General features: G+C 43.4%; 1 protein-coding gene across 1 annotated transcript in view; it reads left to right on the top strand.

The window, feature by feature from the left end:
• Positions 1-691: 691 nt before the first annotated feature.
• The window catches only part of Cog6 (component of oligomeric golgi complex 6), a 35,101-nt gene continuing 9,987 nt past the window's right edge, over positions 692-25,805 (top strand). Inside the window, exons 1-15 of the mRNA NM_026225.3 lie at positions 692-869; positions 2,303-2,446; positions 4,029-4,100; positions 4,951-5,009; positions 7,228-7,339; positions 8,360-8,442; positions 8,792-8,862; positions 10,576-10,669; positions 15,374-15,502; positions 15,578-15,669; positions 17,370-17,434; positions 19,567-19,658; positions 21,790-21,907; positions 24,344-24,475; positions 24,993-25,160. Of these exons, the coding sequence (NP_080501.2) occupies positions 717-869; positions 2,303-2,446; positions 4,029-4,100; positions 4,951-5,009; positions 7,228-7,339; positions 8,360-8,442; positions 8,792-8,862; positions 10,576-10,669; positions 15,374-15,502; positions 15,578-15,669; positions 17,370-17,434; positions 19,567-19,658; positions 21,790-21,907; positions 24,344-24,475; positions 24,993-25,160 (1,584 nt within the window). The 5' untranslated portion in view covers positions 692-716. The remainder of the gene's footprint in view (positions 870-2,302; positions 2,447-4,028; positions 4,101-4,950; positions 5,010-7,227; positions 7,340-8,359; positions 8,443-8,791; positions 8,863-10,575; positions 10,670-15,373; positions 15,503-15,577; positions 15,670-17,369; positions 17,435-19,566; positions 19,659-21,789; positions 21,908-24,343; positions 24,476-24,992; positions 25,161-25,805) is intronic.

Below are 25,805 nucleotides of genomic sequence, written 5' to 3'. Positions count from 1 at the left end.
GTTTCTGGGCCTTTACATGTAGGCTTTCTCCTATTTGGAGATTTCTCACAGCTCTAGGTCTCTTTTAAATCTGAAATTAAAGGCCAGGTCCTTCCAAGCCTTCTTGAGTAACCACTTTGGCCTGCATTTCATTTCTTTCCTCTGTCTCTTCATTGCCTTCTGTTTACTGTCTTGTTTATTATTTATGTCAGTGCACACCAGCAGCCCTGGCAAATACTCTAGCTTCGATTGATGCTTTTCAGAATGATGAATTCAGATAAACGAAATTTAATTGCAATCAGTTCTGTTGATCATGCATGCATGCCAGCTACTGGTTTCGGCATATTTTACATATACTTTACATTATTACTTTACATATTTTACATTATTACTTTGGCTTTTTTTTTCAAGATTCAGATTCCTGAAGTCTCTTTTACAACCTCCAACCTCTTTTTTTTGTTGTTGTTGTTGTTGGGTTTTTTTTGTTTGTTTGTTTTTTTTTTTTTTTTTTTTTTAGTTTTTCGAGACAGGGGTTTCTCTGTATAGCCCTGGCTGTCCTGGAACTCACTTTGTAGACAACCTCCAATCTCTTCTGAGCGTGTCCTCGCCTCCCAGGATTTTAAAGTAAACCGGGCAGGTAGAGCGTCTCGGATCGCGGTGCGCATGCGCGGCCAGGTGTGCGCATGCGCGAGTGAGTGCACAAGCGCAGTGCTTCCGTTACGCCGGGTCTGTCAGCGATGGCTGACGCCAGCGGGGAGGTGGCTGCGGTCCCCGCCTCCGGGGCCGCCAATGGCTTCAGTAATGGGGCAGGTGCGACCCCCGCGCAGCCCAACAATCCGCTGTCGCGTAAGCTGCACAAGATCCTGGAGACACGGCTAGAAAATGACAAGGTAACCGGAGGGGGCGGGGCGGACCCCTGGTCTCGGGCAGAAGCTGCTGCTGTCCTAGGCGTAGGGAAGCGCTTTTTGGGGTAGCTGTGCCCTGCCCTTGCGCTCTTGCTGTGTCCTTTACTTGAACTCCTTCCCGCACGCCCTCCCCTTAACCGTCTAGAGCAGTACTTCGCGGCTCTTATCAGAGCTGGCTGTCTCCCCTGCAGCTTTGAGTAGCCAGGTATAGCCGTGCCTACGTGGCACAAAAGAATACAGTAAGGTGGGAGCCGTAAAGACGTGGGTAAAGATAGAAGTAAGTAAAAATAAGCTGTCAACAAGAATTTGACTCCTGTGTGTCAAAAACAGAACATTAACATGCTGAGTTATAAATAAAGCCCTGGGCTAGATAGGGTTGTGACATGCTACCAAAAGCCATACTGAGTAGGACAGCTTGGGATGACAAGCCCAGTGTTAGCATCAAGAAGAAACTACAAAGCGCTTCTCAAAGCGGACCTTAGGTCCACAAAACAGCGAGAAAAAACAAAACAAAACAAAAACGTCATGGTCGCTGATTTGAGAAATTTGCTGCGGGTCTGATGAATAAAACTTTCTGAATCCCTGTGAACCACAGTACTTCAAACCCTGCTGCAAGGACTGGTCAACATAGTAGACCCGTTTCTCCAGCACTCCCAACTGCCAGGCACACAAGCCACTCTTTGCAATTTGAGTGAATCGAGCTATAAAGTTTTGCCTGCATTTATCTGACTTTGGCTCTCACTTCTTCAAGCATCTTGACAACTTTGTGCAGGAAAAAACACGTTCACAAACAACTGGAAGCTCCCTAAGAGTTCACAGAATCCAGAACTCATTGGCAAAAATGTGTCCATTGTAAAGGTTTCTGTTTTAATTAATAAAGGTGTTTGAGCTATTGATTTATAATTGGCATACTAAAATCAGTTTCTTTTGCACCAAACCAGTATAAATGTACATATTTTTATCTCATGATACTTGGTGCTATAACTTTCTACACTTTGACAATTCACTTACAGTCTCTCAGAACATATACTACATAAAGAATTGCCTTCTCAGAAATGGAGGAGGAATGGAGGGAGGGGAGAGGGGCTGTGAGGAGAGTAGGGGAGGGGAAACTGGTCAGGATGTAAAATAAAGTTAAATGAAAAACGGGAATTACCTTCTTGTAAAAATTAACAAATATATTAAAGTTCAAAGCAATTCTGTTGTGTACTACCTTTACATATATAACTATATGTAAGTAGACTGTGAATTGTGTCCTGGAAGTAAGTTTACTGCTTATTAATTAAGTCAGATATTACTTTTTGAGTCATTTAGTGGAAATAAGTCAATTGAAAATAATTTTATTGAGTTTTGGCTGGATATCAGGAAACCACTGAAAAGTCAGCCCCAATGATGTCCCTCTGTTGTCACTTCGGCAGGAGATGTTGGAAGCTCTCAAGGCCCTTTCAGCCTTTTTTGTTGAAAATAGTTTGCGGACTCGAAGAAATTTACGTGGTGATATTGAACGCAGAAGCTTAGCCATCAATGAGGAGTTTGTAAACATCTTCAAAGACGTGAAGGAGGTATGTAACTTCTTTTAGTGTTTATGGAGAGCTATATGTTTGGTGTTTTGATACTTTTTTTAATTAAATTGCAATGTATCTGATAATGTACTGGTCAACTAGAAGCCAACTTAAAAGCTTTTATTTGAATTATTGTCATTTCTAAATTCTTTACCTCTATTAAAAACTTACAATATTTATTTTGAGAAATTATGTTAAGAATTGTAATTTCTTAATAAAAAAATCACATTTTTTCAATGGTTTTCCAGAGGAGATATTATCTCATTTAATGCACTACCTGAGGTGATCACTTCTTCATTGGAAATTAATTAGTACTGGGTTACTTTTGTTATCTCCTAAGGTATATAATTTTCAGGTCAAGGTGATTATTTCAACATGAATAACAATTCAACATGCTTGACTGTGGTTTATTCAACCATGGGATGAAGATCAATGTTATTTATTATGTTGTGCTTTCTTTATTGTGTAATATTTCATGACTAGTAATATTACATTGTTAATGTTGCTATATACTGACATATTAATGTAGAAATCAGATGGAAGTGATAAACATGGTTTTAGCGAGGACTTGATAAAAGAGTTCTAAACTTACTAGGTCTCGTTGAGTGAAGGCTAAGAATCTCAGAGGTGGAGAGGAACACTTGGTTTTCTGAGTGACATGAGGATAAGTAAGTACGTGGATAAAATTACATTTGGAATTGCCCGAGAATAACTCGGTTTATAAGGCGAGAGGAAACATGGATGGGGAAGCGGGCAGACAGGAGAAGCAGGAATGGTCCCGAGTTGATGCTGCTGGGGTCGGATGGAGTGCATGAGGATTCACAGTGTCGCAGTCTGTAGGAAATGGTTCCCTATGGTGGCCTGTGATGTTCTGTAGCCAGTAGGCTTGCTCAGGGAGCACAGGGAGGTGATTGAGTAAACGTTAAGATGGAGACTATAAATAGGGCTGTGCGTGTAGCTCAGGTGGTAGACTACCTGCCTAGCATCACTCAACAGTAACATCGTCCTGTTGCATGGAATTGCTCTCCTATATTTTGAAAATAAAAGTGATTTTTAAAAGAAATGATGGGGCACTGGGCATGTTAGTTTGTGACTTCTAACTTTATGTAGGTATCTTTGAAAAGCACTGGTTCATCTCAGCTACTAATCTAACCCCCTGTCCAGGGTTAGCTGAACTGTCTCCCTGTCACTTTGTTTGGAGGCCTCTTGACTGTCCTGCATATGTTGTTGCACATTTACTGTTTTGTTCTAAGATCTTTTCTTTCTTAGAAATTAACAGCTAGAACACACACACACATACATATAAACATAAATTTGAAGTACATATAAATGTGGAATAATTAGGTCTAGCTACTATTATATTTCTTAACTATATGGTTATTCTTAAGTTCTTAAGATATGTAAACAGATATTCATCTGTTTAAGTTTTTTATTTTGTTTTGTTTTGTTTTCATATACCTTCTAAAATAACTGGACCAGTATCTTTAATGCAACACACAACAAAAATTGTGGGATGTGGCGTAAAAATGACATTTTCCTTTATGCTCTGTACAGTAGTCAATGTTACTTTTTCCCCTTTCAGGAGCTTGAAAGCATCAATGAAGATGTACAGGCCATGAGCAGCTGTTGTCAGGATATGACAAGTCGCTTACAGGTACCTTACAGTGGCTGGATTCTAAGGTAGCCACTGGGAAAAGTGAGGTTTCAAAAGTGTATGAACACCTGACATGTAATGGTGTGTAAGGAGCTCATATTACAAACGTTACGGTTTTCAGAAGAGCGCAAACACGTGAGAGCCCTTGGTTTGGCCTTTCTCCACTGAGCCCATCCACCGGCTGCTGGCGCCTGGTTTGTCCTATTCTATAGTTTGGGGTTTTGAGATTGTTGTTGGGCCACTTGTGTTTTGTTGGGATCTGCTTCATAGATGGCTGGCTAATCTTCCGATAGCTTGTTGCTCTTCACCAAATTTCACTTGTGGTTTTTTTTTTGTTTTTGTTTTTGTTTTTTTTTTTTTTTGGTAATGGCTTAAAAGGGGGCAGGAGAGCATTTCTTGGTATGAAACTTGGGCAGGAGTAACCAGGTCTGTGTCTCCAGCACCTGTTCTTCGGGTCCTGTGTTATCTGGCTCTGAGACTTGATTCCGATCAGCTGCGCTGTTGAGATTCGTAGCCCTAGATACCAGTGACATAATTTACAGCCCCATTTAGAGGTTTTATAGTCTGCAACTCACCAAAGCACAGCAAGAGCCACGTTCTTGCCTCAGCATGCTCCCCCAGCGCTGCCGCTTGACTGCAGAGCATCCGGTCCTGCTGGCCTCGGAGTTTCAGCACTCAGAGGGGACACTTGTTAGAAAGGGAGCTCATGAGCCGGGAAACGTCTGTGCCAATTTCTTGGGCCTTTTTGAGCTCCTTGCCATTTGTCTGAACTTCAAGACGTGGGGATTTGAGCTTTATGAAATATAATGAAGTTGGAATATACTGATGTTGGGTGTTTTTACAATTTTAGGCAGCAAAAGAACAGACTCAAGATTTAATAGTAAAGACCACTAAGCTGCAAGCGGAAAAGTAAGTCATCTCTTCATTAATGCAGATTAAATGGAAAGCTGTAAATAATACCAAGTCAAAACGGAGGTAATGTAGAATGTGATTCAAGGCTCACGGAGCACACAGGCTCCCAAGCTATTAATGGGCAACTTCAGCATGGAAACAGTCATTAGGAACATTATGCCTGGCTCTTGGTGTAAGAGATTCCTTTGTTTTGGAATAGAGGGTATCTGGTATTTGGAATCAGTTGTAGTGATAGGATGTATGATCAGTGAAGACTGCAGGGGCACCACTTTAATTGATGAAACCAAGGAGAGCAGGTCTTTGTGCCTGGTAATTGGTGCTCAAGATGAATCTAAAGACAGCTCCGAAAAAGGTTGTTAATAAAATGGTTAATTTCTGTTCAAGGAATTTTATGAAGTTTTGTAATTACTTTTAAACCTGTATAATGATGGTTGGCCCTTTATCTGACAATTAAAGTCCATTAGATGACTTTTGGATAGTAGGGCATATACCTGTCAGCTCTATGCAGAATTCATTAGGGGTTACATGATCGGTTCAAGTAAATACCTGGATTTTGTTTCCCTTTTAGAATCTTGTGTTATTCATTACAGAGATATTTGCTTTGTGAATTTAAAGTCTTCAACCTAAAGATATAAGTAACACAAGGCAGACATACCTTGTCATGAGTATAATTTTAATACTTATCTTTGTTAATTCTCAACAGAATATTTTCAGTGTAGAATATTGCTACTCTTATGTGCTGGGTAAAGTCTCTGTCACAGATATATCCCAGCCTCAAATTTGCAGTCCTCCTGTTTCCCTGCCTCGCAAGTGGCAAGTGTTGTAATCACAGGCATGTGTCACCGTGCCCTGCTATATACCCATTATGTATACAGACCTAGGGGTCAGACACTGGAAGTGCTGAGTTGCTACTTAGGGAGCTCAGGCAGTGCTGGCATTTAGATGGAAACTCTTCCGGTCCCCTGGTCACTACAGACTGCCTTTTACTCTAGAGTGTTTCTTTTCCTAATTGCCAGATAGCCCATCTCTTACATCCAGATTGAATAGTTTATAATATTATTCTTAGTGTCAAGTAGAAAGAGTGGTATATTAGGGATCTCTAGAGTAACAGAACTTATAAAATGAATCTCTGTCTCTATGGAAAAGAGATTTATTAGAATGCCTTACTGAGGTCCAGCTAATCAACAATAGCTGTCTATGAATGGAAGGTCCAAGAATCCAGTAGTTCCATTCACAAGGCTGAATGTCTCAGCTGGTTGTCAGTATACCCTGGAATCATGGATAAGTAGTCTCTAATGGCAGTGAAGGAATGGACTTGGTAGTGAAGGCTGGAGCAATTAGACAAAGAGGGAGAAAGAGCTTCCTTCTAACATGTCCTGTATATAGGCTGTCAGCACAAGGTGTCCAGATTAAAGCTGCATCTTCCCGCCTTAAAGGATCTGGTTTAAGGGTCTATCTTCCCACCACAGAGATTTGAATTGGAAGTGAGTCTCCCCATTTCAAATGATTTAATTAAGAAAAAAATTCCCCCATAGGCATAGTCAGACATTTGGGGTTTAGTTAATTCCAGATGTGGACAAGTTGACAGCCAAGAATAGCCACCACAAATGGGGAAGACCAGAGGTGTTATTACAGGCTAAATCTTTGCCTTCCTTATCTGAAATATTCTCTGTAGATCAGACTGGCCTCCAACCCCAGAGATCTGACTGCCTTTGCCTACATTTGAAATGTAGGCACATATTTTAATTAGAGACATAGCTTTTTTTGACTTATATGCTCATTATCTCTTTGTAACATAAAGTAGAAATGAACAGAACTAATTTTTTGTTTGCTGTGTGTTTTGTGTGAAAACTTTGAGGTCAGGATATGTTAATAAGTAAGAGAAATTGCTTGAAATCAAGAGTGTATTTCTATCTTGGAAAATACCCTTTGTAAAAGACTGTCAATTGGTGCAGGTGCCATTTGTGAAGTTATTTCTTCCTTTACCTATGAACAATACCTTTTGCTGTGTGCAGATATGCAGGGCAGAGGAATAGCAGCTACTTAGGAGTCCTGCGTGCTGCTGCTGATCCTGCATCATCTGAAATGGAAACGAGGCTTTCTTGTAGAGAGAGCATCTTTCACAGTTTTGCTCTGTTCTCTAAGATACTAAGTCGGGTATTTACTTTGTCGTGGTGCAGAAGCATGATGTACTTCATATTTCTTCCTGTTACAGCCAAAGACTAGAGATTAGAGCACAGGTTGTGGATGCCTTTTTGGCCAAGTTCCAGCTGACTTCGGATGAAATGAGTCTCCTCCGCGGTACAAGAGGAGGCCCCGTTACTGAGGTACATTCTTGTCTGCCAGGATCACTTAGAGTGTAGCGATTACAGATGCTACAAGGAAGATGCGATTTTAAAAGCTGAATTTTCACATCTAAGAAATGATAATGTGAAAATATTTCTAAATTTGAAATTAAAGCACATATTTTAATTAATTTGGGGTTTTATTTCAAAGTTGTTCAGTCTGGCATGGTGGCACACACCTGCCATTAATTCCAGCATGTAGGAGGCAAAGTTAGGCAGATCTCTGGTGTTTGAGGCCAGCCTGATCTACATAGGATATTTCTGACATAGAATACAAAGATTTAGCCTGTTATATCATCTCTCAGTATAAACGATGCATATATGTGTTTTCCTTATTCCTGTTTTCATTAGGATAAATAATAATACATTGTTTATTTTTTCTTTTATAACTTTATCCTGCTTAAATTGGAATTTGCTTATTTCTTTCTCTCTCTCTCTTTTATGCTTTGCCACACTTTGCAGGCTGAGTGACAGACCTATAAAGCCTCTTAAATGCTATTTCTTAAATGCTATTATAAAGCCTGCTTAAATGCTATTTCTTCTCTTTTTCCTTAAAGTTATGCAATTTGTCCAGAGTCCCATCTGTTTGATAAGCATCTCCCAGTCTCTCCTACTGGTGAGGGAGCAGGAATGCACGTGGAGTGCAGATGTAGCAGAGACACAAGGCTTGCAGTCCAGGACTGCAGTCCTCTCACTCGGCCGTGTGCTTGCTGAGGACGGGGACTTAGTCTTTACACATTTCCTATTACAGGCAACTAGCATAGTGTTTGTTACGTCGTGGGCACTAGATTAATGGCAGGCTTAAAATGAGAAGAAATACCTATTATGCCTTCTATAAATGCAGATGAAATCTGTAAGACTTCATTGGAATAGAATAGAATAGAATAGAATAGAATACAATATTGTTTCACCTTTGTAGTGATCTTTTAATTCAGAATAGTGTACTTTTTCCTGAAAACACAGGTTTGTTTGGCTTTTTAAATGACATTTTTAATTTTAAAGGACTTTTTCAAGGCATTGGGAAGAGTGAAACAGATTCATAATGACGTCAAGGTTCTTTTGCGAACCAACCAGCAGACGGCAGGGTGAGTAGGCGCTTGGAGAGCTAGCTGCAGTGATGCTTGCATTGTAAACATTAGAGTCACTCTGGCTTCTGAAATGATGGTCTTTGCAATAGGAATGTAATCTTCATTAGCCTTTGGGAAAGTTGGAAGTGTATCGCCTCATGTGTTTGACTGAAAAAAAAAAAACTAGTGGGAATTAGCTGGTAGAATTAAGTTACAACTTAATTGTAAACAAATTACTAAAAAAATTCCATAAAATGATAAAAAGTTAGTAAGGGCTAAATTGTTATGTAATTAAACCTGAATAAATTCTTAGGTACAACTGTTGACTAAAGTTTGCATTCTAATAATTTTTTAATTTTCACTTAAGTTTGGAGATTATGGAACAGATGGCCTTGCTTCAAGAAACTGCTTATGAAAGACTTTACCGGTGGGCTCAAAGTGAGTAAATTTTTCCATGTGTATTAATATTGAATTCTTAAAATTTCACGTGGCCTTTATTTGATTTCTTACAAGGTGTTTGTATGTGTGCAGAGAGTATGCATGTGGGTGTGTGTGCCACAGAGGCCAGGTGGGGTGTGGGACCCCCAGGAGGTGGGCACAGGTGGCCGTGAGCCTCCTCCGGACACGGGTGCTGGAAGCTGAGCAGCATGCTCTCTTAGCTGCCGAGCCGCCTCTCCATTGTCTCTGATGCTTTTTACACAGCTGAGCAAACTTTGCATGTTCACATACAGTGTTTGTGTGTTTATCAGGAACATTGCTCGGGAGGGGGATAAATGAAGACGGTGTCTCTGCTCTAAAGGAAAACAGCAAAGATGACACTTCTGTCCTGAATAAATCAATGAGGGCAGCACTTGCTGTTTATGTGGCTGTAATGTTACGAATGGTGAACTGTGGTAAATTACCACGCACTGAGACGCAGTGATGAGGGTGTCATATTGGCAGTCTCGTCAGAAGTCAGGCGTGGTTCTCACCGTGCTAACATTACAGTGTGGAAAAGCCCTATTCAGGTAGTTTCTCTCCTTCCTCAGTCTGTGTGTTGAACTGGTTGGCTGCTTGCATTTGCAAGAATGAAGTCTTGAGTTTTCCTTGCTGGCTGTCATTAGTGTTCTCACTACTTGCTTAGTCATGTGATCCATCTTCATTGTTGTCTTCTTCCATCCTCACAGCCCACATGGCTGGTCAGTTCCCTCCCGTCTTCCATGTCCTGTTTCCTACTTCTGGCTTGTTAATGGCATCCTCTTCTGTGTTAGGGCCGATGCTTACCCTGAACTTACTTAGGCAGTTTGGGAACGTGCTCTAATAGCAAGGTCTTTTACTTTCAGGCCATCTGCCATGTTCCTTTTGCCACGTAAGGCAGTAATTCACAGGTTTCAGGAAGTTGAGTTGTGGCATCTTCAGAGCTTACTTTGCCTAGACCCAAAAGTCCCATAGATGTCTCCAGTGTTGATTCAGGTCCTGGTGGTCCTGTAAGATAGACTGGTGTTTGCAGTTACATTGAGTGGAGTGTGAGTGTTTAGTTGGTTGGTAGTAAGCACAGCTGACTGGTGCAAGGGCTGGAGTTAATCCAGTTAGCTGGCTGCTCCTGTGTACTGGATGCCTGGTCTTTTGTTGGTTTAAGGTCGAGTCTCCTTGTTTTTCTACCTCTCTTACTGTTTATACAGTCTGCTCTCATGTGGACTGTTCTTTCTCTGTCTGCATCCAAGTCTTAGTCTTCAAGACAGCACGAGGTTCCATGCGCCCCTGGAGCGGTCTACACCCACTGTGGCATAGTGACTATCACTGAAAGGCGGCCACTGGGATAGTTAGCATGCATTGACATGCTGCTCTTTTGTGATACAACTTTTCCCATGTTTGTCTTATCCTTGTGGCTGGACTGTACTTCCTCAGTGATGGGGCGTTGCCTCCTGTCTCTTTGTGTTCCCTTAACTTGTAAGCTATCTAGGCCAGCTGTGCAACCATGGCGCCCGGAGATGGCAGAGCCATGTTTAGGTGCCTCAGCATCTCAGTCAGTCCTCAGTTCTTTGAACATAGGGGATTTGCAGGCACTTGGTAGGAGAAACGGAGGCATAAGGTAAAATAGTGGTTGCTGTGGAGGGAAAGGGCGGGCATTGTGAGCAGACTGCCGGAGTTACAGTGCTGATTGTCTTGCAGGCGAGTGCAGAGCACTGACTCAAGAGTCCTGTGATGTGTCTGCGGTGTTATCCCAGGCCATGGAAGCCCTGCAGGACAGGCCTGTCTTATACAAGTAAGCCGTGCTGCTGCTATGCCTTCTGTTACTACCTTGACTCATGGCACTCGTGCCCAACTGCTGCTCAGTGAGATTCACGCAGTGTGTGTAGCACCAGGTTATTTGAACACTGTATGCAATAAAGGGAAGAACAGGGTGCCCCTGCAGTACAGTTGTCTCTTGGTTATGTGGCAGCTGAGTGGCTTAATCAGTTTGCCATCTCATCAACTCCTTTGGGATTGTACATCACTAAAAGCCCCACAGCAACGCAGCCCTGGGAGAAGATGACCATGTGAGATATTATAATATAGTTTCTCTGAGAAGACAAGAGGATATTTACAGCCAGGCATTTTTTTTAAGGTTCAGGTCTCTGATCTTGTAACTGCCAGCTAAGATCATCAGACTAATGGTTTGGGTGGGGACCATATGCATTTAACTTGTTGATTTTTAAACTCTGTATCTTACAAAAGTCAGTGCATTTATAAAGCTCTGGAGCAGAGTAAAAGCTGCTGTGAGGACAGCAGGTGTTGATGCTCTGGGGACCACCAGGGGTTCATTCAGAGCCACCCCTGAGGGTCCCCTTTCATCCAGGTTTCCATGACTCCATCACAGACCACGAATGCTGGGCCAGGCCAGCTGTGTGCAGTAAGAGCCTCTGCAGCTTGCACCTACATGTTACAGGGTAGGCCCTGCTCTGCGTGCTAGGGATGGAAGCAATCAGACGCTTCCCTCAGCTCCTTTAACCTCGGAACATCATAGAAACAAGCCTGGTTTTTGTTTTTGTTTTTTGGGTGGGGGGGTTGTTTGTTTGTTTTTTTCGAGTCAGGGTTTCTCCGTATAGTTCTGGCTATCCTGGAACTCACTTTGTAGACCAGGCTGGCCTCGAACTCAGAAATCTGCCTGTCTCTGCCTCCCAAGTGATTAAAGGCTGGGATTAAAGGCGTGCGCCACCACCGCCCTGCACAAGCCTGTTTTAATAGGATGGGTCCTTGATGGTCTGAATGCCATGTCCCAGGTGGCCCAAGTGTCCTGCGATAGGTGAGGAAGATGTCCATCAGGGTGCACTTCCTAAGGGAAACGTGTACAGTGAGCCCCACCCGGGTTGAAGAGGTGTTTTCTTGGGGGGAGCAGAATATTCTACTAGGGGGGGAGTCGTGGGTGTGAAGATGTGAATTGTTTGGGGAGGGGTGAACTGGCTGTGCACGTATGAGCCGGTGCTGACTGCTGAAGAGCAGCTTGCAGTCCCCTTGCAGTTGCTAGCACTGGCAGTGATTGCTACAGTCTGTGGTTCCTAGACATGTGGACTTGATTCTAAGTGAGTGCTGTGTGAGCTGCAGTCTGTCCTTGTTCAGAGACTAAAGTTTTCAGTGCTTCACTGCGGACTCCCAGACAGGCACTCCGTGTATACCGGGGACGTCCGTCTGTCCTACTTCCTTTGCCCCTTCAGTTCCTAGCAGACCTTGGTTCAGAGGAAGGGTTTTTAGAGGTAGGGGATTATTTTTACAGTTTGCTAAACTTGGCTATCTGTCTGGCTTATTTTGCTTAAAATGACATCTCTGGTTCCATCCATTTTTTTTGCAAAGGAAAAGGTTTCATACATCTTTGTGGTTATTAATGCTCTGTGCTACATATGTACCAAATTTTTAATGTATTCATCTGTTGATGGGCACCTAGATTGATTTATGTCTTAGGTCAATGTTGGGTGTCTTACCACTGAACTTTGTTTATCATTATTATTGTTGTTGTTGCTACTACTACTATAATTGTTGTTTTTGTGAGATGGGATCCCTCACTTACTCTAGAGCTCACACATTCAGCCTGAGCCTAGATCCCTGTGGTTGTGTGGCAGGTCCTCTTTCGATGAGCCATCTCCCCAGGCACCAGGTACTGAGCTTTCAGAGTAGATTCTTGAGTCAGATATCCTGAAGGAGCCCTTAACCCTCTGTGCACCTTTGTTTCTAGTTGCAGTGAGGATGGTAATGGTGCCTGTTTCCCAGGGCCGTGGAGGGCTCATTTCACAGGTGCCTAATTCATGCTGGGCATGTCACTGAATGTAAGACATTTCTAACCAGTGCAGAGACAGGCCGAGACTGCAGCCTAAGCAGGGGTCTATAAGCCAACAAGGACAGTAGAGGAAGAGAAAAGAAACATAGACTTGCTCTGCTGAGCACAGACCACCAAGAGTGATAGAACCTGGAAGGCTGTAAGCAATGTTTGGAGGTTGAGTAGGAAAGTAGGTTTCAGGACCACTCATTAGGCTATGGTGAATGCTGAGAAAGGGAAAATTGCCTTTTCTTAAGGAATCATCGCTCAGTGCCTGTGTCAGCTGTAGGATGTTTCCTGTTAACAGCAGGTGGCAGTGTAGGAACTTCATCTAAGCAGTGTGTAGCCCTTTCAAGTGAATAAATGCCATGCACAAGAAAATGTCAGTTGAAGTCCTTGAGAAAGTTGCCTGGTTTGTATTTCTTAGTAGTTTCAACTGTATGCTAATGTGCTCTGTTAATAAACCACTGTACCAATCACTACTTTTTCATTGTTAACACAACCTGGGGCCACCTGGAAAGAGAGCCCCAGAGTGGAATTATCCACACCATGCTGGCTGTGGCTGAGAGTCTACCAGGGTGAGGTGGCATTGTCCTGACTGTTAACTGCCATAGGAGGCCACCTGGATGTGGTGGCACCAAATGGACTGAGTGTGAGCGGAGTAAGAGGGAAGAATGCTTGCTGAGCTAAAGCAGCAAATGAGGCAGCAGTAGGTGCATCTTCCCACTCAACTGTGGTGTGGTGTGGTGTGGTGTGGTGTGGTGTGGTGTGGTGTGGTGTGGTGTGGTGTGAACTCCTTCAGGTTCCTGCCTTGACTTCCCAGAAGTGACAGACTGTGAGCTAAAATCAAGTCGTTTCTCTCCAGGTTTGCTATAGGTCAGAGTGTTTTTATCACAGCAGCTGTGCCGAGCAGCTGTGCACACATACTGCTTTTAAAGCTGAGTATAGACACTTTTTTTTTTTTTTCTGAGACAGGGTTTCTCTGTGTAGCCCTGGCTGTCCTCGAACTCAGAAATCCACCTGCCTCTGCCTCCCAAGAGCTGGGATTAAAGGCGTGTGCCACCATTAAAATATATTGCTAACCCTTTCTCCTGAAGAGTATACGTTACCTCCCTCAGGAGGTAGATCTTGTACAAAACTGATGCTTTATTTTGTTTTATGAATTTGTGTTGCATTCTAAAAAGGAGATTCTACAGTATTATTTTCTTTAGATTTGCTTTTGGAACAGAAGTTTAGAATATTTATGTATTTTGAACATTCAGTCTTATAAAAGCTACATTTTGAAATTTTGGCCTTTGTTGGGAAAGTCCTATTTAGTTTTTATTTGTCTCTAAGAAAGATGTTCCATGTCTAGAGATGGTTGAAGGTCCTTTCTGCCTCATGCTATTTTTTCCTAAATTACATTTATCCTGCAGGAGGATTGACCTTAATGTTAAGTGAGACTTCATGTTCGTTCTTGTACAGGTTAAATCCCAGTGTTCCCCAGGCCCGATACACATGTTCCTTCTGAACACTGAGTGGTTCCAGGGTGTGATGGAAGTGAAGTTTTGGCTCTAGTTTATCTTAAAATAGAGAAAGCAAATGGAAGACATTGTGCAGCAGAGCACAGCTTTGTCTGACCCCTGCACGTCCCCTCCCCCCGCCCCGATGTATCTGCAGAGATCTTAACACAGGAGAGGTCCGTGTTCCTAACTCCCACTGTCTGTCACTCCACTCTCTTCCCTCGCAGTTGGGAATAATATGACCAGGAAGAGCACCCAGAAATGCTCTGACATTGTTGGAGTTTTCCTTATAGCTATAAATAATTCAGAAAGCTGTGTAGCCTAAGAAAGTAATTCTTTTAGACATCTTGAGGAAACTTTGGTAAATTTTGTTCACTAGTTATTGAATTTATTTCTAATATTTAGGCTGGTAGAATACTGTTCAGGGATTTCAAAATTGGTGGTATGGAATCTGCTGACTTTATAACTTTTGCTGTGTATGGACTCTAAAAGGGCATAAAGGATGGCAGGTATATTAGGATACAAGAACAGATTCCATCCATCCACACACACTTAACCCAGATCCCCCTGCTGCTTCATAGCTTTCCTTCTCTGTCAGTCCCATTCCTCCACCATAGAAAATTTCCCCATTTTCATCAATGATGAATAACTTCTAATGTAAAAGATACTTGCTGTGCATACATAGCCAGTTAATAAATGTACCGAACAACTAATATGTCTCATTTGAGTCAAAATAAGCTTTCAACAATCAGCAATTTAGGATCTGTTTTGGATGCTAAGTGAGAGTAACAGAAGGAGAATTTTTAATATGAATCAAAGGCCTTGGTATTTGGGCTGCAGCATTCTAATGAGCTTCTGGGAATTAGGTGTGTGCTCGGAGCACCATGCTTAGCCACTGTGGGACCAGGCCAGCTGTCCCCACCGCTGTCCCCACCGCTGCCACCACCACTGCCGTTGCTCTTGGTCCAAAGCATTCCTTCTTTGAAGGAGCAAAATTGGTACCTTTTGACTGAATTTTCAACGTGTTAAAATGACTCATAACTTTTAGTTGCGAGATAGTACTTCTCGAGGAGGGTGTGCCTAATAAAGCTCTCCTGTCTTGCTCATCTTAGATACTAGTAGACTGAAGTGTCTGTTAGGGGAAATAGGTATTTCTCACATCATGTGTTTCTTCTAGGTATACCTTAGATGAATTTGGAACGGCCCGACGAAGCACTGTTGTTCGTGGGTTTATTGATGCTCTTACAAGAGGAGGGCCAGGAGGTACACCTAGGCCCATTGAAATGCACTCCCATGACCCGCTGAGGTATAGTGATTGACCCTAGGAGAGGATTAGACTCTTTCCCCTGGAGCGTCTTTACTAACAGGTGGTTTTCTTTAGGTATGTGGGAGACATGCTGGCATGGCTCCATCAAGCTACTGCCTCTGAGAAGGAACATCTGGAAGCTCTCTTAAAGCATGTAACTGCTCAGGGTGAGTGCGCTCCTAATAGAGAAAATGCACGTGGCTTCTGTGTTTCCCTTGCTGTCTTCACAGAGATAAACACTTCACACTTAGATGCCACATGAGCATCTTGTTATCCTTAGAGACCCCACCCCCGACCATTTTACTTAATAGATTTCTGTGCTTTCGTCTATTGCTTGGCCATTCAAGTTTAGGGTCTGCCTGTCTTCCAGTGCCCTGCTGCCTTCTGGTAAGATGTGGCTGGAGTGCCAGGCATACATTGGCTTAGACCCTCAGCATCAGACTCAGAGGCAAGGATGCAGTGAATGGCTGAGTGTTGCTCATGCAGAGAAGGCATAGGAGCAGGAGTGGGAGGTGGTTGGTCATAGTGGTCCACAGTCTGGAAGCAGAGAGATGATGATGCAGTTGCTCCATCATGGTTATCCACAGTCAGAAGCAGAGAGATGAGCTCGTGTGCACTGGACACACTGTTCCTTTTCCCACTGGAATCAGTTTGAGCTCTGTCCACACCTAGAGTCTTCTGCCTCAGCTAAACCACACTGGAAGTGCCCTCACAGATATAACAAAACATCTGTGTCTTGAGCAATTGTAAAATCTGGTCAAGTCTCTGAGAACAGCCATTACAAGAGACTTTTTAGAACCTGGGGTGTTAGTGTGTAGGCTGCAGGTGTTTTGATTTCGATAGAAAGTAGAAAGAAATACTATTGCTGGTATTGTCTGACTGGCTGGCGTAGTGTGGACATACATTACTGTGGTCAGACTCAGCTCTTCAGTTCTGAGATTTGATGCAGCATATGTCTTAGATTGGTACAAAGTTTGCAGTTTTTGTTTGTGTGAGACATGGTCTCACATGGACTAACTGTGTATCCCAGACTGCCCTCAAACTGTCACTCCTGTCTTATCCTTCTGAGTGCTGGGATTATGGGCCTGAGCCATCGTGCCAGCCAAAGTCGGCACTTTTTTTCTTGTTACTATCCTTATCACCCAGGTGTAAAAGAATGCATTTCCAGATGGAGCACAGTGGCACGTGCCTTTACTCCCAGCACTCAGGTAGAAGAGGCTGGTGGATTTCTGTGAGTTTGAGGCTAGCCTGATCTACATGTAGTGAGCTCAAGGCTAGCCAGAGCTACATAGTTGGCCATGTCCCCTCCCCAAAGGAAAAAGAAAGAAGAAATGTGCTTCCTCCAAGGTTTCTACAGAGAAGTCTATATGAGAGACAATGTTTAAAAGCTTGAAGATAAATTAGGTGACATTCTAAGCCTCACTCTGAAAATGAAAGTGGTCACCTGTCCGCCTCACCTTTTAAGTGGATCCTGCCTGGTAATAGTATGAGCAGTGTCAGCCTTTCCTTGGGTTGCAGTGTCAGTTCTCAGCCTTCTGCTCTCAGAGCGAGGTGCTCTCAGAGACACATGCTGCACTTAGGAGGCCTCCTCCAGCTCTCGGGTCATACTCGGGGGCCTCACAAAAATGTTAACATCATTCACATGAGTTGTCAACATTTGTAGACATGCCAGTCACCAACACCATCAGACATGGATCAAAAACTACAACTTGTAATGTCCTAAAGACACCTAGCCTAACAAAGGGTTGCTGTTTATTTTAAATGCCATTCATGAAATTACTCAATGGTGTTTCTGTTGAATGGTTCTTAAGGCTTATAGAGTCAGGTATAACTTGGGAAAGCATAATTATGTTGTACTTAATTTTAGGTGTTAAAGAAAATATCCAAGAAGTCGTTGGGCATATCACCGAGGGTGTGTGTCGGCCTCTAAAGGTAAAGGTTCTGGTTTCATTGTGTTCTCAGGGATCTGACCACAAAGTATTGGCTCACTCTTAGGAGCTCAGTGAAATCAATGAGTGATGTTGTTTTTCATACTAATATATAATGATTAATCCAAATATGAACATATTTACCTGTTGCTGTTGCTGCTAAACTACTTGCCATGCCAGGACAGGATTTGGATTCAGCAGGTCCAGACCTCATGTCAGCCTTGTCCCAGTGCTGAACTCTGCTGTGCTGCAGTATGCTCACGTGGGCCTGTCGCAAGGGTCAAGTGAGGCAGAGGTGGCACGTGGATCCCAGAGTTTGCATCTGCCACAGACTTCTTCCCTCTTACATCACAGTCTCTTGGGAAAGTCAGGAGAGGAACTCAAACTGGAAACTAGAGGCAGGAGTTGAGGCAGAGGCCATGGAGGGGCTGCTTACTGGCTTGCTCACTCTGGCTTGCTGAGTCTGCCTTGTTATAAATTCCAGGACTACCTGCTCATAGATGTCACAGCCCACAGAGAGCTGAGCCTTCCCACATTAGTCTTAACCAGAAACCCGTACCAGAGGTTTGTCCACAAGCCAATCTGGTGGGGAGATTTTCTCATTTGACGTTCCCTTTTCCAAAATTACCCTAGCTTCTGTAAAAACTAGCTAGCGCTGTTTATTTCCAGGGTTTTGTTTTGTTTTGTTTTGTTTTTGATTTTTTTTTTTTTTTTTAGAAATGTGTGGTCTAAGTTTATTCCATTGTATGTAGGATGCTGTCTTGTCAGCATCACTTACAAAGCAGAATAATAAACACAGGCACCAGAATTTGACCCGACTTCCTCAAGTCCAGGGGTTACAGCCCTTCCTTCTCATAAGTGTTCTGTTTCTTCTAATAAAATCTTTAATGTGCCCTGTGTCCCTGACCTCCATAAATTGTACACTCTGTGAAAACAGACGGGCACACAGAGAAAAGAAGTGTGGGAAATGGAGCCGCTTGGCACGTGGCTTGGACTGGGCCTTGTGTGTGCCTAGACAGATGCCAGCAGCACGGAGGGAGCTTGTCAGCATCCCCTTCCTCCCCGACTTTTCCACTATCTCTTCCCTCCTCCCTCTCCCTTCCTCCTTTCCTTCCTCCCTTCATCTCTCTCTCTCTCCCTCCCTCCCTTCCTCTCTCCCCTCTCCCTTCATCTCCCTCTCCCCCCACCCTTGCTCTGACACTAACAGGACACACTCCCCACCCTGTGTCCCGGCTTTGCTGCTGTTAGATTGCCTGCAGCTCATGTGCCCTTTGAGCATGGGCCTGTGCCTCCTTCGCCCCTTTGTAAGGACCATGATTCACTGAGGACTTGGACGTCAGAGCTGCACCACGAGCTTCCTGGCTGTTCTCTGCCGGCCGGCCGGGGTCTTGTCCTCCACCACCAGCTCCATTCTAACCGCAGCCATGGCAGTCTTAGTCGCCTAGTTTATATTTTTCTTGTAACAAGTGTCGTGCATTTTCTAAGACTTGCTTTGCTGAATGGCTGGTATCTTCTGTGGCCTCTGGGAGAAAGGATGTTTCCTTGTGTGCTATTTGTCACTCTCCACTGTTCAGCTGTCGCTGCTGTGACTCCGGGTTGCTTTCCCTTGAGCTCTGGGCTGTAAGCAGTGGGCTTTTGTCACCCTGTCTTCCCTCCTTCCCTCTGTCCCTTTCTGCCTGTCTCTACCCTTCCACTGTTCCCATGTTCTTTCTAAAGAGAGTAGGAATATGAGTGTCTTGTTGTCTCTAGATTCCGTAAGGCAGATGCAGGATTGCTGAGTTGGTGTTAAACATTCATCTGCCCAGGAAAACCTGTCTCCAGTTAGCGTGCTTATGGTTTAAAACGACCATGTCTGATGATGCATGGACAGTGGTGCTGAGCCTCAAAGGGGCCTGCTGTAGTTGTTATTACTTGTGTAAGCCGAGTGCTGCGCGTGTTGAGTCACTTTTAACAGTTTGTATTAGACTGGTTATCTTATGACTTAATATGCAGAATTTCTTTAGAAAGCATTTTGTGATTGCTACAGCAATGAAATTGTATCTTGAGCATTTTTATGATGTGTCGATATATCCCATCATTAATGAAGAAAAGGTATACTTTTAAGGAATGTTTAAGGTTTTCTTCATGTTTTCATAGGTTCGAATTGAACAAGTAATACTTGCTGAACCTGGGGCAGTGTTGTTATATAAAATTTCTAACCTCCTCAAGTTTTACCACCACACCATCAGGTAACAGTAACAAAGCAGTGAATGTGCTTGTGTCCCCTGAGCTGTCTGTCTGTCTGTAGTCAGGACACAGTCTTGTTCCTACTGTGCGTATCATTGAGTGAGACCACGCATAGTCAGTGTGCCGGCATACCTTAGGGCCATCATTTTTTCTCTCCTGCCTTCTCCATGAATGACCACTCATACACGCGGGCACACACACATGCACACACATGCACACACGCACATGCACACACACACAATGTACATAACAAAATAGACCTACAAAGTCAGCCTGTCTGCATCAGTAAGTGAGACCCATGACAGCTAGAGCCCCTGCATATCCACAGACCAGGACACTGTGAGCACTGTGAGTGAGCTGTGTCATTTGGGCACCAGTGTCCTTAGTTCGTCATTAGTGTTTAGTTTTGCAAGCATGATAGAATAGACATAGCTTGATCTTCTCTCCAGAAAAGTAACTTTATAGGATTTGAATGTAAATTAAAAGGATTAATATTGTTTATATTAACTAATGTTAGAAATTAATATAGTGGCAACTATTCTTTAACTTTTCCCAAAAAAACTATACAAAGACCTTTTAAGACTTCAAGGCCTTAGGCCTTAGCTGGGCAGATTTTTAACTAGCTCATCTAAGTTAACCCATGACCTAGCCCTGCCCACCCACATGGCTAGCTATACATTCCAGGCCTTTAATCATGTCTGTCTCCTCCCATGTCTCCTCTCCTCCTTCTCATTCCCAGAATTCCTTTCTCCCTCTCAGGAAGTCCCACCTTCCACTCCTGCCCAGGAGTGGCGATCAAATGTTAAAGCCAATCAGAGAATGCCTTAGGTAGGTGAGGATGGACAGAGACACAATTTCACACAGTGTACCTCAACATTTGAGACAATGGATCTTAGCAAAAAATATTAAAATTAAAATTCCTTTCAGAATATCAGTGAACAAAATATGTAAGCATACTTTTCTCCTTGCAAAAATGAGAAATCTCTTTGGATGGATCTAAGAATCATCTTTTTAATAGAAAATTGGAAATTACCAAATATGCTGATGTAATTAATTATTTCAAAATAGCAGATATTCACGGTTAGTCTAAATATACTGGTCTCTAAGCAGCTGTAAAGAATTGAGTAACTATAGTTTTTAGCTATGTTGTTAATAGGATAAGCTAGTTTTAATGAAAAGAACTAAGTATTACACAATCTAATTATCTAGTCACTAAGAGCTATTAATTGTCTTTCTTAAAATTAAAACCAGACTTTGCTATCTAATGAAAATGCATGTGTTGTGCTGGGGGAGACAGTGTTTGCATGTCAGAGATGTCAGTTCTGACTCACAGCCTTGCTGAAATCCGTTATGAAATACTGGGAGCATAGTACAGGTTGACTAAACCTTACCCAGAATGCCTGAAGCCAGAAATGTGGAATAGTTACAAAGCCTTTGCCAACCCAGCATCACTCATCTCATCTGCATATCCAGATCCTGACTCCTCTGAGCTCTGAAGCATCCCTAACGTGACGCACGCACATCCACATCCCAGACTCGTTCTGTGGATGCTCAAGCTTTAGCTTGCTTCTTTCCCTTTCTAACCCCCTTACTCAAGCCAAAAGAAAACTGACATTTTTATATAAACCTAGAGTGATTAGTTTTAATTTATAGAACACACACACATATGTATACCTATTTAAGTCTATTTTTGTTTTTGTTGTAAAGTCTTTATTGTAGCCCAGGTCATTCAATGCATATCTCCCCACCCCTCCTTCCATGTCTCTGTGGTGTACATGCATTCATGCCTGGGTGTGACATGTGCCTGTCCTGTCCTGTGTGTGGAGGCCAGGGGAGAATGTCAGATGACTTCCTCCATCACTGTCTGCCTCATTCCCTTGAGAGTCTGAAGCTTGCCTTTAGGCTGGTCAGAGGGCTCCTGCGGCCCCCAGTGCTGGGGTGGCAGGCACCTGCAGGCTAATATGGCTCTTATGTGGGCGCTAGGGGTTCAAACTCAGGCCTTCAAGCTTGAAAAGACACAGTCTTAGGTTCTGTGCATCTCCAGCCTCAGATTTAGGTCTCTTTGAAGACTGCTCCAGGAGATGAACTTCGTTGGCTTGTTTTCCCTCTGAAATGAATCTTGTTTGCTTTTAGTGGCATCGTTGGAAATAGTGCAGCTACTCTACTGACAACAATTGAGGAAATGCACCTGCTAAGCAAAAAAATCTTCTTCACTAGCTTGAGTCTCCATGCGAATAAACTGATGGACAAGGTGGGTCCTCCTGGCCTCCCTGGGCTGCGGCCATGCCAATGGGAACTACATGTTTGGACCTTAGTGATATTTTTTCCTTTTCAAGTTGATGTTGGGGAAGTTTAGTAGCTCCCAGGTCAGAGTTAATCTTCCAGGATTAGCATAACTTCACTCTAATGTGAGAAAAAAATCTCAAGGTGAGTTCATTACTTTGTTTTCTAAAAATTTTAAAATTAAAAAAAATTTTTTAAATACAGAATTTACCGAGGATGCCTGTGTTAGAGCTGATGTGACACAGTGAAGCCTGGAGCTCTTACAAAGTGTTTCCAAACAGTTTCATAGTCTCATGTTCTAATGGTGCAGCTTCGTCTTCTGTATCACATACATAAACATATACATAAACATATACATATGAAAGGGATAGGAAACTACCATGTAATATAAGCAGACAGCGAGCCCAAGGGATGCGTATGGTCTCGTGTTGTAAGTTGAGCAGAATTCTGTAGCAGGAATAATTACTCCTTGTCAGCTTCAAGTTTGAGTTCTGCTGCTAGATGCTTCCTTGGAGCTAACTATTGTAGCTCCTATCACACACTGCTCTTTTCACTCTCATAAAATGCCTTTATGTAGCGACCTGTCTGCCCTCCTGTGTCCTGTGTCCTGTGTCCTGCGCCCTGCGCCCTGCGCCCTGCGTCCTGTGTCCTGCCTGCTGTGGAGGTGACTGTGCTGCTTTCACTGGAGTGTTTGCAGAGCATCTCTCTCTCCTGCCCTTTGACTTTGCTTGTTAGAAGATCGCATACACTTTGACCATGGTTTGATAAACAATAAATTCGTACTTAGTCTTTGCCTTTTGATGAGTATGTTTAACCCGTTTACATTTGGATGGCTTCCTGACACTTGAATTTGTTAGATTGCTCTTTGTTTTCTCTATGTCTTAAGTTTTCATTCCCCTTTCTGTCTTTCTGACACAAGGGTATAGTTTCTTAACAAAGACTTCAGTTGCCAAATTTTGTTTCATTTACAATCTTATCTGTTAACTATTCTGACATCCTTTTAAAGTTTCATAGGCAGAATCTCATACTTGCATAAGACCTTTTAATATTAAAAAGAAACAAAATTAAGAAGTCGGTTCCCAGGAGCCCCCTGGTGGTGCTTGCGAGCAGCAGTGTTGTTAGGCCGGGCTTCCTTTTCCTGGGGTAACCCAGGGCTCTGTTCAGCAGCCCATGCAGGAGCTCCCCCGTCCTGGCTTTCCCAAGTGACGCCATAGACCATAAGTGGTAGATCCAGGATTTCAAACCAATCTTCCAAATTTTCAGTGGTTCTTATTTCCTGAGAATTCTTTTTCCAAGTGAGTAGCTCTTACACGCGTTCGCGACCGGCCAGGAAAGACGCAACAAACCGGAATCTTCTGCGGCAAAAGCTTTATTGCTTACATCTTCAGGAGCAAGAGCTTTATTGCTTACATCTTCAGGAGCAAGAGCTTTATTGCTTACATCTTCAGGAGCAAGAGAGAATGGCGAAACCCCGTCCCTTTTAAGGAGAATTATCCTCCGTCTAGGACGTGTCACTCCCTGATTGGCTGCAGCCCATCGGCCGAGTTGTCGTCACGGGGAAGGCAGAGCACATGGAGTGGAGAACTACCCTTGGCACATGCGCAGATTATTTGTTTACCACTTAGAACACAGGATGTCAGCACCATCTTGTAACGGCGAATGTGAGGGCGGCTCCCCACAAGTAGCTTGTGGAATCCTCCAGTGCCTCTCAACGAAGAGTGGAGCCAAGAGCCCCAGTCTGGACACTGAACCCTGAGAGTGGGCAATCATCTCAGTGATGCCGCTGTTGGGATCTGTGCTGCTGTGTGGATTCACTTATTCTCAGAACTTGGGCTAAAACCAAAATAAACTAGGTTATTTTTCAGTATGTCCCATGTATAATTCTACAAGTCAAGGGAATGCCAGCTTTTCTCATAAGATCTTGAGCTTTAACGTAGAAAGCGGTAATGGTAACCCTGGGTAAACCTTGTCACCCTGAGTGGCGTCCTTCAGAAGCGGCTGTTGCTAACTTGAGTCTGGAGTATATTAGACAGGGCGTCACGAGCCCTCCGTGTTGTACACAGCTGAAGAGTACACAGGCGTGGGTAACTGAAGAGTACACAGGCATGGGTAACTGAAGAGTACACAGGCGTGGGTAACTGAAGAGTACACAGGCGTGGGTAACTGAAGAGTACACAGGCATGGGTAACTGAAGAGTACACAGGCGTGGGTAACTGAAGAGTACACAGGCGTGGGTAACTGAAGAGTACACAGGCGTGGGTAACTGAAGAGTACACAGGCGTGGGTAACTGAAGAGTACACAGGCGTGGGTAACTGAAGAGTACACAGGCGTGGGTAACTGAAGAGTACACAGGCGTGGGTAACTGAAGAGTACACAGGCGTGGTAACTGCTCTCTTTGTCCAGGTTGAGCTCCCACCACCTGACCTCGGACCCAGCTCTGCCCTGAGTCAGACCCTCACTTTGCTGCGGGATATTCTGGCGTCGCATGATTCTTCAGTCATCCCCTTGGATGCTCGGCAGGCTGACTTTGTGCAGGTAGTTTTTAAGTCCCTGAGTGCCTGCTCCCCTCCATCACACACTCTGTCACACGTTGGTGTGAGTGGCAATGCACTTTGACAATCTCTTCAGTGTTGATTTTTCTTCAAGATTAAATCAGCTCTTGATTTTTAAAGGTAATTTGTCGATGCCTGTTTTTTTTTTTTTTTGTAAGATTTATTTATTATTATATCTAAGTACACTGTAGCTGTCTTCAGATGCACCAGAAGAGGGCATCAGATCTCATTACAGATGGTTGTGAGTCACCATGTGGTTTCTGGGATTTGAACTCTGGACCTTTGGAAAAGCAGTCGGTGCTCTTAACCACTGAGCCATCTCTCCAGCCCCGTCGATGCCTGTTGTTAAGCTATCTGGTCTTGTTATTAAATCTCTCCTTCATGCACTTGTTTATAAGTTAGCTGGCTATCCTCAGTTAGTTTTGCATTTAATTCTGAAAGGCTATACATCCTGGACCATCTCCTGATTAGGAAATAATCCATTTCCTTGTCATTTGCAGGTTTTGTCCTGTGCCCTGGATCCTCTCCTCCAGATGTGTACAGTGTCAGCCAGCAATTTAGGCACAGCTGACATGGCCACGTTCATGGTCAACTCACTGTACATGATGAAGACAACCCTGGCTCTGTTCGAATTCACAGACAGGCGCCTAGAAATGCTTCAGTTTCAGGTGAATTTTGCTAGAAAGAGGATTCTCTGATTTTGCATTTTCAGCATACCAGCTTTTGACAAATGTCAATGGCCTAACTCCATGAGTTCCTTAAGGTAGTCTATCCAGAGGATGTAAACACATGCATGCATGATTGTATGCGCTTGCAAGCACACACACACACAATTTTGGCTTTCAGTTTTAGAGATGCCAGAATGTGAGGAACGTGATGAGATTGTAGTGTGGATGGTGCCAGGAAGCTCTCTGATGGACTTGAATGTTCAGTGCTATGCAGATGCCGTGTTACATGGCAGGCTGTATTTCTCCAGCAGTGCACTGTGTACAGCAGGTGGTACAGAGGACAGAAGCAGTACCAGGCAAACACTTCTTTAACAGTCACTGTTCCCGTTAGCCCGCTGGTGTCTCTCAAAAACTGAATGATGGCTGAGTCAGAGCCATCTGTAAGTTACCTAACTAACACTTGGGTACTGATGCACTGACTGGTAGTGCAGCGTTCAAGGGAACAAGGCTGAAGCAAAGACCCCGAATGTTCTATTATAAAAAGCACGAACACTTTAGTAGTGAATATAGTAAGTTTGATTTGTTGCTTTGTGTTTTTCTGAGAAGTAGCTTTTATATATGTAAATTTTCTAATTTCTAACTCTT

This window comes from Mus musculus, chromosome 3 (assembly GCF_000001635.26).
Source record: "Mus musculus strain C57BL/6J chromosome 3, GRCm38.p6 C57BL/6J".
Taxonomy (NCBI): Eukaryota; Metazoa; Chordata; class Mammalia; order Rodentia; family Muridae; genus Mus; species Mus musculus.
This window is presented reverse-complemented; position numbering and strand designations above follow the sequence as displayed.